We start from the raw sequence: 16,285 nt of genomic DNA on the forward strand, positions 1-16,285 counted from the left end.
AACAAGGGTTGCAAGTCTCTCCTTGAAATTCACTATTTGGAATACATGGCCGCCATGTCAGCCTTTCATTTTAGTTAGAAATATTTATAATGTAAGTCTGTTATTTTCGCCATGTCTCCGTCACAGCCAGCAAGTGTATAAAACCATCCTTTACGCAACTCACGGTTATCAAAGTGGCAGCCTGTACCAACACATGTTAATGGCACGTCCGCTCAGCAATACAATAGCAGTTACAATATAAAGTTTCAATGATTTCATTCACCACTGGTGAACAAAGGAGAAATGATGATCCCCATTTTTGGTCACAATTACGACCATTGTAGTCAGTCTGGAGTCCTGCTGTGGGTGAATTTTACTGCTATTGAAGTGTTTTATTGTCCCCAAACATAATCAACCCTACAGTGGCATCACTTTTTACTTAAAACTATAGCTGCATTACTTTTGGTGCTCTCTCATAACCCAAACAGAACCAAATTGTAGCTGGGCTGTGTTCTGTAAGTTTATTTTTTTAAGAAAAACACAAATGTTAACGCTAGTCTTCAGCTTGTTGTCCGGCCAGTCAAAGTGAAATATGACATTACTTGGCTGATAAGGTAAGAGAAACAAAATTAACATTTGCTTACCCCTGACTCAGAATTGAATCAAGACAATGGACAAGATTTTAAAACTCGGCCAGGATAGTAACCCTGACAGAGGTAATACACAGGATATTGGCAGATTTAGGGATGCTGAAGTACAATCAGATTGTCCTCCATCATAAAATACCATCAGGGATGCATCTGATCAGTTCCAACTTCATTCTGTAGTAGGACTTTGACCCAAAATGCATGGCCAAGGTTATAAATTGTTTTCAGGAAGATGATCAATGAGTTCTGCTGCTTAGGCCAGTTCCTCAAAGATTCTTGTAACAAACTACCAACCAATTTTCTCAAAACTGCATATTGGTGTTTAGGGGTGATTTTTTTTTTTTTACTAAAAAAGACTTGAGCTGTAAAAAGATGATCACAAAATCCAGTATTTTCGGCCTTTGCTCTTCTACGTTTTACAGTAATTTAGTTGTAGTGCTCCTTTACACAGGGTATTGTGGTAGTTGAGCAATGCTGTCTTTTTTTCTCTTTTGCAGCAAACTTCCTGTAGTGTAAACTGAGCAGAGAGTGGATGTGTGTTTTACCAGTGACCCAAGAGACTATTGGTATATACTAATAAAGTAAATAAAACTAAACAAGTAATTGTAAAACTGAAAATAATCTAAAGCTGTCCTTATGCAACTAGATAAGCTGCAAGAAAAGCTGCTTTAAGGAATTCAGACCTTTATTTTGTCCTTTAAAACAGACACTGCTTTAGTTTGGGCATTGTGATTGTTCAAAATGCAGAAGCTTGCGCCTTTGATTGGATAAAGAGGTGAATTTCAGATTGCTTCTTAGTAAGCAATGGATTTTTCTTTAAATTTGTACTGTTTATTTGTTGGCTGTGTCAAACAGCAGATGTTTTGGCAAGAAACTACTACTACAAACCTATAATGGTAATCTATTTTATAATTACCTCTCAAGAATTAGGAATGTCTGGTGATAGACTGAAGAAGAAAGCACACCTATATAAATATAGTGAATGTATATTTTAATAGCAAAAACCTAGTGCAGTTAATTTCGTATGATTAAAACATAGCATGTTTATTTATATTTAAGCAGTGTTTTAATTGCCATTATCTGCTGATAGTGTGTGTTTCATTTGTTGGAGAAATTATGAAAACCACAGGTTTTTAATTGAGCTTTATTTCAGATAGTTACTTTATAGAAAAAAGACAACTTGTAATTATGAGAAGCATTTTATTTTCTTTTATGCCATATATATTATAGATATTTTGTACATTTTGGTCTAGAGTTTCATTATTAAAGAAACACTATTGGACATAACTTTTTTGCCTAAGACTTGGATCATCTTAGTGTATATCTGTCTCATTTTGGTGTTTTTAATATGAGGTGGTTTACCATTCTGTTGTAGTAAAGAGCAAGCTGACTTGGACCCAGCTGATATGGAAGATGTTGAAGAAGTGGAAGAAGAAGAAACCGGGGAAGATGTCAACAATAAAGGTAAGGGTAGAGCTACACAGCCATCCATCCATCCATCCATTTTCCAACCCGCTGAATCCGAACACAGGGTCACGGGGGGTGTGCTGGAGCCAATCCCAGCCAACACAGGGCAGGAACCCCTCTCACTGGGGTCAGATGTTGCTAGAAAGGGCAGAGATTTAAAACACGGGTTAAGTCCAGTTTTCTCATGAAGAAACTGAGCAAGTGTTAACCAGACAGGGTGTCTGAAGTCAGATGCAAAGGCAAATTTGATATCTTTCACAACTGTTCAGTCGGAGTTATTCTGCTTCATGGATGCCAAGTGCGTTTCAGTGGTTTTATTGAAACTGTTGCCATTTGTTGAACCACAGCATCAGACAGAGCATTATTTTCCTTAATGTTCCTCTCAATACTCCTTTCTGTAAATGCTGAGAGAACAGTAGTGTACAGTTCAGGGTAGGACTCGAGCATGTTATGGCTTGAGTTCCACTTAGTGGGAACATCCTTAGGAAGCTGGAGCATCTCTTGTTTTTCTTTTAGCCCTGCTGCACCACTTGTGCTATATTGAGGAAAAAAGGAACCCAAGTCTGGCTTTGGGGGGAGGGTGGTGTTCAAACACCCATTCCAAAACATCAAGTATGTGGTTTTAAAATCTTCCCTTTCAAATACCTTCACAATGCTCTTGTCATTATCTGTTGTCATGGGAATAGTGGCGTTTGGTCTATCAATGTTCCATGCTGCTGCAGCTTCTTACAATACTTTTAACATGGTGTCACTTGTTTCACTTTCATAAAGTGTGTGTCTGGAGAAAGATTTGTATTTATCCAGTTAATGTACTGTGCTGTGATTATTAAGAAGCTCCCTGTTGCACAGGAGGTACACTTTTAGGTAAAGCAATGAATTTTGCATTGTTTAAATTCTCCAGCAGTTTAGCCTCTACATCGTTAAAGTTTAGGCAACACATTTTGAATGCGGTCAGCCCAGCACTTTCGATCTGGGGTCCAGTATGCTGAGCAAATCCTTAAGTATTCACATGAATATGTACATTTTTTTTTTTTCATATTGGCTACCTTATTCGTACCGTATTCTGCACCATTTGCGACTATGCACAATAGAGACAAAAGTTTGGGTAGTAACTTTTTTAAAAAATAGAATGGCATTTGGACCTTGCACTGATTCCAAGGAAAGTGTATGTTCTAGTATAGATTTATGGATAAGCCCTGCTCATGAAATATTGAAGATTGAGGTTTGATTAACATCTTGACTCTTACTATGCCCTACAATGAAGTTACTTACAGTATTTGACTTGACTAAGCATCTGTTACATATTTATTAAATTTAATGCTATTGTAGCATGTGCATATTCATTAATATTAAAGCTGTTTTTGTTAGGGTAATTTGCAACTCTAAATAGGATTTGAATAATGTCCTTTGGTTTTTATTTGTGTAGATGAATGTATTCATTAATTCTTTATTTATTTATTTTTTTTTTTTATTAATTTTATTGCAATCCATACAAAGCAAGCAAGTTTTTACAAAAAGAAAAATTGAGTTAAGAACCGATCGATCCCCACCCTGAGAGAGAGAGCAAGCCAAACGGTGTAAAATTTAAGGCTTGTAAACATACCTAAATTAATAAATTCTCTGTGCTTTATGAACTTATTTTAAAATCTTACTGATTAGATCCTGCCATGTTTTGAAAAAAGTCTGTACGGATCCTCTAACTGAGTTTTTGATTTTTTCCAATTTCAAATAATATAACACATCGGTTTCCCACTGACTTAAAAGAGGAGAGTTTGGGTTCTTCCAGTTTATCAGAATGAGTCTGCGTGCCAAGAGTGTAGTGAATGCAATCACAATTTGTGTCTTTCTACACTTTAAGCCCTCTGGAAGAACCCCAAACACAGCTGTTAATGGGTTAGGAGGGATTGTGAGTCCAAGGCTGTCTGAAAGGTAATTAAAAATTTTTGTCCAGAATAATGTTAATTTGGTGCAGGCCCAGAACATGTGACCTAGTGAGGCTGGGGCTTGGTTGCAACGTTCGCAGGTTGGATCATGCCCTGGAAACATTTTGAGAGTTTTAGTCGAGACAGATGTGCTCGATATATAATTTTGAGTTGTATAATTGTATGCTTTGGGCATATGGAGCTCGAGTGAATTCTCTGCATTGCTACTTTCCACTCCTTTTCTGATTATATTAATTGAGAGATCTTTGAAGGGAAGGGATTGTAAAATGATTTTATATATTGTAGAGATTGAGTCTAATTCCTTGAGATTGAGCAATATTTTTCCAGCATGGATGAGGGTGCAAGATGAGGAAAATCTGGAAGGTTCTGTTTAACAAAGTTCCTGATTTGAAGATAGTGAAAGAAATGTGTAGCTGGAATGTTAAATTTGGAATGTAATTGTTCATAGGATGCAAAGACGTTGTCTATATAAAGATCTCTAAGCAAGTTAATTCCAAATTTTTCCAGATATTAAAACTGCATATGTTTGTGAAGGTTGAAAGAGGTGGTTCTCTTGCAGGGTGCCACAGATAGAAGCTTCTCCGTCTTAAAATACTTTCTACATTGGTTCCAGATTTTAAGTGAGTGGAGCACAATTGGATTATTAGTGTATTGCCGATAACGTGTGTTTATTGGAGCACAGAGCAAGGAATACAAAGAAGTACTGCAGGATTTTACTTCTATTGCGGTCCATGCCTGTGTATGTTCTTCTATTTGTGTCCAGGTTCTGCTGCCCAGTAATAAAACTGGAAGTTAGGTAGAGCCATGCCGCCTTCTGCCTTTTGTCTTTGTAGGGTCGCTCTTTTGATGCGTGGATGTTTTGAATTCCAAATAAATGAGGTTATTGTTGAATCTAATTGCTTAAAGAATGATTTATTAATGTATATTGGAATGTTTTGAAATAAAAAGGAGCTTAGGAAGAATATTCATCTTAACAGTGTTAATTCTTCCAGCTAGTGTGAGATGAAGGGTTGACCATCTATGCAAGTCTTGTTTAATTTTTTCCATGCAGACGCTAAATTTTGTTGATAAGAGCTTTATGTTTACTTGTGATGTTTACCCCTAGGTATTTAAACTGTTCTGCAATGATAAAAGGTAGGTGTCTAATCTTATATTCTATGCTTGAGAATTCACTGGAAAGAGTACACTTTTATTCAGATTAATTCTGAGACCAGAGATCTTTTGAAATTCTGTGAGTGCTGCTAAGACTGCAGGCACAGAATTTTCTGGGTCCATATATACAGTACCATGTCATCTGCATATAATGAGATTTTCTGTTCCAGTCCTTCTCTGCTAATCCCCTTTATCTGATCAGTATTTCGACAATGTATTGCCAGTGGTTCAATGGCAATGCAAACAGCAGCGTGACAAGGGCATCCTTGTCTAGTGCCACGCTCTAGTTTAAAGTAGTCTGAGCAAATGTTATTGATGCAAACTGAAGCTTCTGGGTTAGTATACAGTAATTTAATCCATGCACAAATGTTCGGGCCAAACCCAAACTTCTCCAATGTAGTAAAAAGGTATTTCCATTCAATCATGTCGAATGCTTTTTCTGCATCCAATGATAATAATATTTCTGGGGTGTTTGATTTAGTTGGTGAGTATATTACATTAAACAGGCGTCAAGATTTGAAGATAAGTGTCGGCCCCTAATAAATCCAGTTTGGTCTTGTGATATTACGAGGGGAGCACTTTCTCCATCCTTCTAGCTATGATTTTAGAGAGTATTTTAACGTCGTTATTCAGAAGTGAAATTGGTCTGTATGATGCACATTGTAATAAGTCCTTATTTTGTTTTGGAAAGACAGTGATTAGTGCTTGGCGAAAGGTTTGTGGAAGAGATTGGTTATCTCTGGCTTCTGTAAATGTTGCTAATAGGAGGGAGCTAGCTGAGCGGAGAATTTCTTGTAAAACTCTGCAGGGTAGCCATCAGGGCCTGCTGCTTTTCCACCTTGGAGTGACTTTATAGCATCTAGTAATTCTGATAATGCCAGAGGTTTATCAAGTTCCTCCACACTAAAAGCGCCTATTTGTGGTATCTGTAATGTATCCAGAAATGCATTAGATTGTGTGTTGTCTTCTTTAAACTCAGTAGTATATAGGGATTTATAGTAGTCTCTGAAAGTGTGCATTATATTTTTGTGTTCGATGATTTTATCTCCGTTCATGTTAGTGATTACTGAGATTGCGTTGCGCACTTCTTGCTTGTGAATTTGTTGAGCTAAAAGCTTATTAGCTTTCTCCATGTTCATAGTAATGATGTCTGGATTTGTAAATTAGTTGTTCAGTTTCTTTAGTTGTCAAGAGGTTTAATTCTGAATGTAGAGCCTGCCTCCTCCTATGTAGAGTCTCACTTGGTAGTCTGGCATGTTTCATCTATTTTAGTAATTTCGCTTTTTATCTCTGCTACTTTCTTCGCTTCGGATTTATTTCTGTGGGAAAGATATGAGATAATCTGTCCTCTTAAGGCCTTAAGAGTTTCCCAGAGTGTTCCTGCAGAGATCTCGGGGGATGTATTTGTCTCTAGAAAGAATTTGATTTGTTTGGATATAAATTCCGTACAATTCTCATCAGCTAATAGAAGCGGTTGAGGCCATCTGCGGGTGAGTGTATGGGGCTTAGTAATTTCAGCTCCAAGATCATAGGTGCATGGTCCGAAATAACAATAGCATCGTATTTGCAAGATTTAATCTTAGGCAAGAAGTTATTGTCTATAAAGAAGTAATCAATCCTTGAGTAGCAATGATGTACTGGTGAGTAGAAAGAATACAGTGGTGTGAAAAACTATTTGCCTCCTTCCTGATTTCTTATTCTTTTGCATGTTTGTCACACAATGTTTCTGATCATCAAACACATTTAACCATGCACAAAATGCAGTTTTTAAATGATGGTTTTTATTATTTAGGGAGAAAAAAAATCCAAACCCACATGGCCCTGTGTGAAAAAGTAATTGCCCCCTTGTTAAAAAATAACCTAACTGTGGTTATCACACCGGAGTTCAATTTCTGTAGCCACCCCCAGGCCTGATTACTGCCACACCCGTTTCAATCAAGAAATCCCTTAAATAGGAGCTGCCTGACACAGAAGTAGACCAAAAGCACCTCAAAAGCTAGACATCATGCCAAGATCCAAAGAAATTCGGGAACAAATGAGCACAGAAGTAATTGAGATCCATCAGTCTGGTAAAGGTTATAAAGCCATTTCTAAAGCTTTGGGATTCCAGCGAACCACAGTGAGAGCCATTATCCACAAATGGCAAAAACATGGAACAGTGGTGAACCTTCCCAGGAGTGGCCGGCCAACCAAAATTACCCCAAGAGCGCAGACGACTCATTCGAGAGGTCACAAAAGACCCCAGGACAACGTCTAAAGAACTGCAGGCCTCACTTGCCTCAATTAAGGTTGGTGTTCACGACTCCACCATAAGAAAGAGACTGGGCAAAAACGGCCTGCATGGCAGATTTCCAAGACGCAAACCACTGTTAAGCAAAAAGAACATTAGGGCTCGTCTCAATTTTGCAAAGAAACATCTGAATGATTGCCAAGACTTTTGGGAGAATACCTTGTGGACTGTTGAGACAAAAGTTGAACTTTTTGGAAGGCAAATGTCCCGTTACATCTGGCGTAAAAGGAACACAGCATTTCAGAAAAAGAACATCATACCAACAGTAAAATATGGTGGTGGTAGTGTGATGGTCTGGGGTTGTTTTGCTGCTTCAGGACCTGGAAGGCTTGCTGTGATAGATGGAACCATGAATTCTACTGTCTGCCAAAAAATCCTGAAGGAGAATGTCCGGCCATCTGTTCGTCAACTCAAGCTGAAGCGATCTTGGGTGCTGCAACAGGACAATCGCCCAAAACACACCAGCTAATCCACCTCTGAATGGCTGAAGAAAAACAAAATGAAGAAAAACAAATTTTGAGCAGATGCAGCAACGTTTAATGAGAATACAGTAGATTGGGATAAGCTTTCAAGAGTGGAGACAGTCAAGGAGCAGTGAGACAGGTTTAAAAATGTTTTATGTATAATGCAGGACGGGTACATACCAAAATTTGAAATCGATAGTAAACTTTGTATAAGGCATACGAGACTAATATTTTATATAGGACGTTTTCATACAAATGACGTAGCTCAAAGTGCTAAACATACATTTTATCTCTGTTATTTTAAAAAAAAAAAAAAAATCCTGTTAGAGGTAATGACTAGGATGATGTGATCTTCACGTTAAGATCAGGGAAGACACTTAAAAGACTCGCAAGACTAAACAGATTGGCCACGGAGTGTCTCGCAGGCACCTTAAACATGAGTCTGTGCCAAGAGATTGACCCAGGACTGTCTCACGATGTAGAACATGAGATGCTTGCAAGGCACACCCTACTTACAACCAAATAACAGCACGGGCAGCAAAACATAGATCCAGGGCTCTCGGCGCATATAAGGACAATTCGTTGTGAATGAAATGTAGATGACTAAGCGAAGAGAGACAAAGAATAATCTAGGTTCAAATTCAGAAAATAAAGTAATTGTCAACCCGGAGCAAGTGGAATTGAAGAAAAAGCATGTCCACTCCGGACGTTGGTGCTATACACGTGCAGAGCTGATTAGAGATTATGAAAGCAGTGGAATTTGAAAAGCTCAAAAAAAAAAAAAAAGTTGGCGTGATCCACATGTGGAGAAAGTTAAAGAATATGAAAGTAGGAAAATTGGAATGTATATTTAAAAAAAAAAAAAAAGTAAAGATTGCAGTAGCGCAAACAAGCGGAAATTACTCTAAAAAGGGAAAATCACCACGGACCAGGTGTGATTGAAACAAAAGCAGGATAAAGCGAGGACAGAAATAAGAGTAGAAAGCAAAGTAAAACGTCATAAAGAGCTTAACCAAGGGGCCAAACGCATGCAGAGCAGGTCAGAGATAATGAAAACTGGAATTCAAAAGACTCGTAGAAACACATACAGATCAAGGTACAGAATATGAAAGCAGAATAAATGACAGTGTCAAAACAAAAAGTGAACTTTGTATTAGCGCAAAGAGAAATTACTTGGCAACCTTTTGAAGTTTAAGTCAAGAGAATTTCTAAAACGAAGTTTACCTCACATGCATTTATTGCTTGCTTTGCAAAAAAAAAACTGCTGCTGATGTAGATCGTTTTGTCTGTGCTGAAATTCCAAACGGAGAAACCTGTCCTAAATTATGATACAGTCATTAAACATATGTCTCACTGACCTCATTAAAAAGATTCAGCACATTGGGACTCTAAAGATTACAAATATTGTTTTTACAGAAGTTCTGAAATAAAAGTGAAACTAATGAAATAGCAACAATTTAAAGAAACAAAATCTTAAGTGTGTATCTGGAAAAACCAAAAACGGGGGTTGGGGAGCGAAGCCCATAAGTGTGTGTATATATAGAAAATCTTTCAACAAGACTTTGGAAAAGATTTTTTTCAAGTACTGCAAGATGAGAATATTACAAACCCCTAGTGTGTGTATGTAAAAATATTTAAGTGTGTTTTACATGCAACTCAAGCCCTAAGGCGTCTAAACCTGGTCAAAGCAGAAATCTGGATTTGTGTAAATCTGAATTTACATGCACAATTCCACCTACAGAATTCTCCCTTTCCAAAAGAGATGTCATATTTATCTGTAAAACGAGGAACAAACATGGAGCCTGTGGTTCCTGAGCAGTATGGGCAAAGTTGCTTGATTACATTATACATTTCTTACAAAAAACTAACGTAGGGCTGGCTGGTTTTATAAATGGATTCCTTTATTTTAAAGTGATTGTGCTGCTGAAATGGCACTGTATATTCAGTTCACCAAACATAAATTTAGTGGTTTCTGAAACATCAAGACCATTTATCTCAAACAGGAGGAGGAGGATTACACGTGCCTGAGCATCTGCCTCAGGAAATGTCTTGGTGGATGCTTCTACTGTTTTCAACCCACGACTGCTAGAAACTATTGCACTTGTTTTTGCTAGAAAATCCTTAACTGTAACCCAGCTAAATGTTCACATGGCCAGATAAATCTCATGGAGAAATCTATTGTTAACCTGTGTTCTCATAGACCAATATAATCTGACTTGCTGTTAAGGAAAGAGTCATAAAGAAAATAATCAACAGTGACATCTCAATTTAGTAGTGCAGCTACTTAGAAAAAGATGTTTTCCCTATAACGATTTTGTAAAATGTCACTTTTCATGTACTGAAAATGTACCAGAAAATCTTCTGGTCTCATGAAACTAAAGTGGGCATGGATTGAACACAAGATAGATACTTTATTAATCCCAAGGGGAAATTCACATACTCCAGCAGCAGCATACTGGTAATTTAAAAAAAAAAAAAAGAGAGAGAGAAATGCAGGTAAAACAAACAATAACTTTGTATAATAACGTTTACACCCCCCAGTGGAAATGAAGAGTCGCATAATGTGGGGGAGGAATGATCTCCTCAGCCTATCAGTGGAGCAGGGCAGTGACCGCAGTCTGTCGCTGAAGCTGCTCCTCTGTCTGGAGATGATACTGTTAAGTGGATTCTCCCTGATTGACAGGAGCCTTCTCGGCGCCCATCGCTGTGCCACAGATGTCAAACTGTCCAGCTCCATGTCTACAATAGAGCCTGCCTTCCTCGTGAGTTTGTCCGGGTGTGAGGTGTCCTTTATGCTGCCTCCACAGCACACCACCGCGTAGAAGAGGGCATTCGCCACAACCGTGTAATAGAACATCTGCAGCATCTTATTGCAGATGTTGAAGAATGCCAGTCTTCGGCTCTGTCCTCTCTTGCACAGAGCATCAGTACTGGCAGTACAGTTCAATTTATCATCCAGCTACACTGTCTGTACCATCTGCACACAGTCGCCTCTAATCACGGGGTCCAGGAGGGGCCTAGGTCTCCTAAAATCCACCACCAGCTCCTTGGTTTTTTTTGGTAGGTGGTTTGAGTCGCACCATTTAACAAAGGCCTTGATAAGGTTCCTATACTACTCCTCTTGCCCACTCATGATGCAGCCCACGATAGCAGGGTCATCAGCGAACTTTTGCATGTAGCAGGACTCGGAGTTGCATTGGAAGTCCGATGTATATAGGCTGAACAGGACCAGAGAAAGTACAGTCCCCTGTGGCACTCCTGTGCTGCAGACCACAGTGTCAGACCTGCAGTTCCCGAGATGCACATACTGAGGTCTGTCTGTAAGAGAGTCCATGATCCATGCCACCAGGTTTGAATGTACTCCCATCTCTGTCAGCTTGTCCCTAAGGAGCAGAGGTTGGATGGTGTTGAAGGTGCTCCAGAAGTCCAAAAACGTAATTCTTACAGCACCTCTGTCCAAGTGGGAGAGGGATCGGTATAGCATATAGATGGCATCCTCCGCTCCCACCTTCTCCTGGTATGCGAACTGCAGAGGGTTGAGGGTGTGGCGGACCTGTGGCTTCAGGTGGTGATGCAGCAGCTGCTCCATGGTCTTCATCACATATGATGTCAGAGCGACAGGCCAATGTCATTCAGCTCACTAGGATGTGATACCTTTGGGACTGGGGTGATGCAAGATGTTTTCCAATGCCTCAGGACTCTCCCCTGTTCCAGACTCCGGTTGAAGATGCACTATATAGGACTCCCCAGCTCCAGTGCACAGGCCTTCAATAGTCGAGGTGATACTGCATCTGGACCCACTGCTTTGCTTGCACATAGTCTCCTCAGCTCTCTGCTCACCTGGGCTGATATAATTGTTGGTGTGGATGTCTCTCCTATGTTGGTATCAGCAGAAGGGTGGGTGGAGGTTGCAGTTCTCCGAGGTGAGTGGGTTAGGTTGGTCAAACTTGTTAAAGAATTTGTTCATCTGGTTTGCTCTTTCCACATCTCTCTCAATCCCATCACACAATTCCTTAATGCTGTTATTCTGCAACTTCTGCTCCAGCTTTCTCCTGTACTGCTCCTTCATTGCCCTAAGCTAGACTCGGAGTTCCTTCTGTGCGTGCTTGAGCTCATGCTGATCACTGCCTTTAAAAGCCCTAAACAGCATGTGTAGAATGTCTCACTGCACAATAGGTAGTTACCAGGATGCCATCCACACTGTAAAGTTTAGTGGTCAGTGTCATGTTACACGGATGCTTTTCATCAGGAGGGACTGGCAGTTTGATCTGGACTGTTAAAAAGATGAATGCTGTACAGACAGATCCAAGAGAAAATCCTGGTACCCTCGACCAGAAAATTTAACCTGAGCACAAAGTTGGGTCTTTCAATAGAACAATGACCCAGAGCATACTGCCACAGTAACAATAGGGTGGCAGTGGCTCTGAGTTTTGACTTTAACCCCATCAAACATCTGTGACAAGACCAAAAATCTGTTGCACATTGCTCTTTAAGTAGCCTGGCAAAACTTGATCAGTTTTTCAAAGGGCAATGAGCAAATCTTGCTCCATCACATGCATAACAGGGGCTTATCCAGAGAGACCATTTGGTATAAGAACAATTTCTATGCTTGGCAGCACTGCAAAAATCGCATTTACAAGTAATAAACAGTCAAATTGATCAAATCCCAGGCTATGACAATCATTAATATGAAAGTTTTGGGGTGAATTATGGTATGTGTTAAATCCCTTCAAGCCACTATAATAAGTATATACACGTGTGGATTAAGGCTTGTCAAATTAGCAAAAAATTAATGTTCTGTGGAGTAATGCATCAAATATTGTGATTTTTTTTTTTTTTATTTAAAAAAAGCCTGAATATTTAAATATATTTGAGCATAACTTAAATACTGTGGGTGCTGCATATACATTTGTATTTTATGCTTTTTTTTGGTTACCCTGCCTGGGGTTTGTTTCCTGCCTTGCGCCCTGTGTTGGCACCAGCAGACCCCCGTGACCCTATAGTTAGGATATAGTGGGTTGGATAATGGATGGCTGGCTAATCATTCATATTTTAACTTTATTGCCTATAGTGCTTCTGCTAAGCATTACTTGCTTAAGATTCTCCTGTTTAAAATAAGCAGGTGAACGTTATCTTCAAAAAATGTGATACTGGAAGATATGGCTCTAGGAAGACATGAGATTGTCATTAGGTAGGAAGTGACCGGATCAAAGGTTAAAGCATCAGTGCCTGTATCTATGAAGCTTCTCAGAGTAGGAAAGTGGTCCTAACCAGATCGAAAATATGAGTAACACAAATTTGGCCTTACTCGTATGAATAGGAGTAAAAGATTTTGTTTTCCAAATTTAGGAAACTACTGCAGAGTTCACCAGGATTTTGGATAGCTCATGAGCTGTAAGGCTAAATATTTTGGTAGGCTAAATGGTTAGGAAACGCCAGACAACAATGAACTCGTAAAGATTGTCATCTGACAGAATAATATTTGTAATAAATGTTGTACATAATTGATCTATTTATGTAGAAAAGCCATGCTCTGTGAGACGAAAGTGTTGATAATGGTACACATTTTGACCACAAGGAAAATGTAGTTTAGCAATCGTAAAGATTTGGTGGGTATGTGTCAACTTTTTTTTTTTTTATTTATTAAAACCACTTAACTTGTAAGCAATAATAAACACGATTTATACATTTTCCCACCACTCCTTATGAGTTCATATTAAGGCAAGTTGCTTTCATTTAAATTGTTTTTCTTGGAGAAATTTTTTGTTTGATCATTGCCCCAGGTGTATGGATAAGCACGCATATGAGAATCTCTCAAGCAATATGAGTCATGACCTAGAATATTGCCACTCCTGCACTTTTTTTTTTGAGAAAGTTGTTGCAATTACGAATGCATTGTATTCACATCTAGATTTCAAAGTCTTATTAAACCATCAAGTAAATTTGCAGTAATTTAGAAATAGTGTTGTACTGTGTTAGCCTTAATGAATGTAGTGAAAAGTCAAGCAAAATGACTTTATTGGCTAACTAAAAAGATTACAGTATGCAAGCTTTCAAGGCAACTCAGGCCCGTTCAGGCAAGATGAAAAACCTAAATCCCATTCAGTGATTTGAACAAACAATATTATTCTGTAACTAGAATATACAGAACAAATAGCAACAGCAGCTTTAACATACTGGCATACTTGGTTCTCTAGCTATCAAGTGACATTTTTAATTTATTAAAATACAATGGATGTCAATTTTAATTTATTATTGGACATGAGGATTCTTCCAGGGTAAAAACAGTTGGGGAAATTTTATTATCTAAGGAATTTCAGTGTAAAGTGTATAAAGAGATCATCGTGGACTGATTTCTTACCATGCACACATTCCATCTTCGACTTTTTTTTTTTTTCTTTCTCTCCAGGTACTGAAATTTTGATCAAAATCAATACTAAAAATAAAAAAATGCAACACCTGGGGCCTCACGCATAAATGGTGCGTACGAACAGAAATGTTACGCAAGAACGTTTCCACGTTCAAATCGCGATGTATAAAACCTATACTTGGAGTAAAGCCGCACACTTTTCCAAGGTACCTCATACCTTGTCGTATGCAAGTTCTCCGCTCGGTTTTGCAGACTGGCGGCACCCACCGTCAAAGCAGTGCTACTGTTCCTGTGTGGTTGCACTTTATTTTCCTGATGCGGCTTTATAAATACACTGAAACTAACCGCATATTGTTGATTAGTGTAATGCATCTGATTGTAATTAACTTGTAACAATATAATGGTCCCGGGAATAGCCATAGTATTCCAAATACCATAACTGCTTTAGTAGTGTTACTCTCACTGCACCATCTTCTTCTGTTTCTTCTTTCAACTGCTCCCTTTAAGGGTTGCCACAGCGGATCATCTTTTTCCATATTACTCTCACTGCACCACTCGGAGTATTTATATTACTGTACAGTGATCTCTCGCTATATCACGCTTCGACCTTCGTGGCTTCACTCTTGCGATTTTTTTAAATTTTTATTTATTTATTTATTTTCTTATACACGCTTGCGTCACTGCGCATGCGCTTTCTGAGAACTTTTATCTAAGCCCTACGATGGCTCCTAAACGTGCTGCCAGCGCCAGCAACTGCCTATCAAGATGTTCTTCGGCCGCGCACCCAGACACCCACTGCCTACTCTTAGTAGTCCTTCAGAGGTGGTGCAGTATCTTCAGCAGGTGCGTCGTCTTCTTCCGCTGAAGACTCTCCTACTGAGGTTGTGTCTTCATAGGTTAGTGGTTGTGTGTGTAAGAACTGTGTGTGTTTGTGTGCAATTAAATGTACAGTACAATAATCTACTATATAAGCGTTCGGGATTGTCCTTCCGTCCCGCGAGTGCAAAGCGTAGCGGTATTCTGCTTATTACAGACTTACTACTTGTGGCTTGAGGTTTAAAGCGACGCGATGAGAGTTCTGGTGCCCTCATCGTTCCCTTGCTTTTGTGCGCGATGCGCTGGAAAAATAGACAAAATTGTCTCTGGAAATAATGTTGTTGGAGTACAAATGCCTCACTGCGTAGTAAATATCAGGGGAGATGGTGCTTGCTTATTCTCATCTATAGCTTATTTAGTGCATGAAACTCCATCTTTAGCGGTACAGATTCAGGCTGACATTGTATGACTTTGGACAGGCACTTGAGGGGATAAAAAAAAAAAAAACGTAGGTTTTTGGGAGATGTTATGAATGGGCACTTTAATGTTCTCATTCCCTACACTTACATGCCTGATGTACACATGGAGCGCACAAAAATTGAGGATAAAAGTTGGTCGCCTTAAAAGGCGGGTGAGCCTAGTAATATGATATTTGTAACGTCGAATATGTCTGATTTTCTCTTATTTTGTCTAATATATTGGGTAATACGAGTGTAATGGTGACTAAAGGGTGTTATTTCATGTCTAGAGGGCTCTAATGTTAAAAAAAACGTATTTAGAAGGTCATAAACAGGTTTTCTATACTCTAACTGCGAAAATATTCGATTTGTAAATGAAGAATCCTATTTCGTGAAAATTCATTTATCACGGTAGAGTCTGGAACGGATTAACCGTGATAAACGAGGGTTCACTGTATCTGAGTGGGGAATCGCAGCCGCTGATCGGAATGAGAATTATCCGTATTACAGCATCAAGCCCACACTGCCTCAGCCACAGCAAAACGTTTCTAAGCCTTTCCTGTACGGACTTCACGGTTGAGAAGCGGTTTCATCCCAATAACTATAAACGCACTCGATCAATTGCTCCTTGTGGAACTGTTTGTACTTAAGTACAATTACCCCACTGTTACCAAGGGTATTATAGTTTTGCCTTTTTAT

General features: G+C 39.0%; 1 protein-coding gene across 3 annotated transcripts in view; it reads left to right on the forward strand.

Moving 5' to 3' along the window:
• The window catches only part of nap1l1 (nucleosome assembly protein 1-like 1), a 113,695-nt gene that overhangs the window by 49,518 nt on the left and 47,892 nt on the right, over nt 1-16,285 (forward strand). For all 3 annotated transcript variants that reach the window (XM_039761897.1, XM_039761895.1, XM_039761896.1), the window contains exon 3: nt 2,002-2,090. In XM_039761897.1, coding sequence (XP_039617831.1) covers nt 2,002-2,090 — 89 coding nt within the window. The remainder of the gene's footprint in view (nt 1-2,001; nt 2,091-16,285) is intronic.

Source organism: Polypterus senegalus, chromosome 8, assembly GCF_016835505.1.
Source record: "Polypterus senegalus isolate Bchr_013 chromosome 8, ASM1683550v1, whole genome shotgun sequence".
In the NCBI taxonomy this organism is placed as follows: Eukaryota; Metazoa; Chordata; class Cladistia; order Polypteriformes; family Polypteridae; genus Polypterus; species Polypterus senegalus.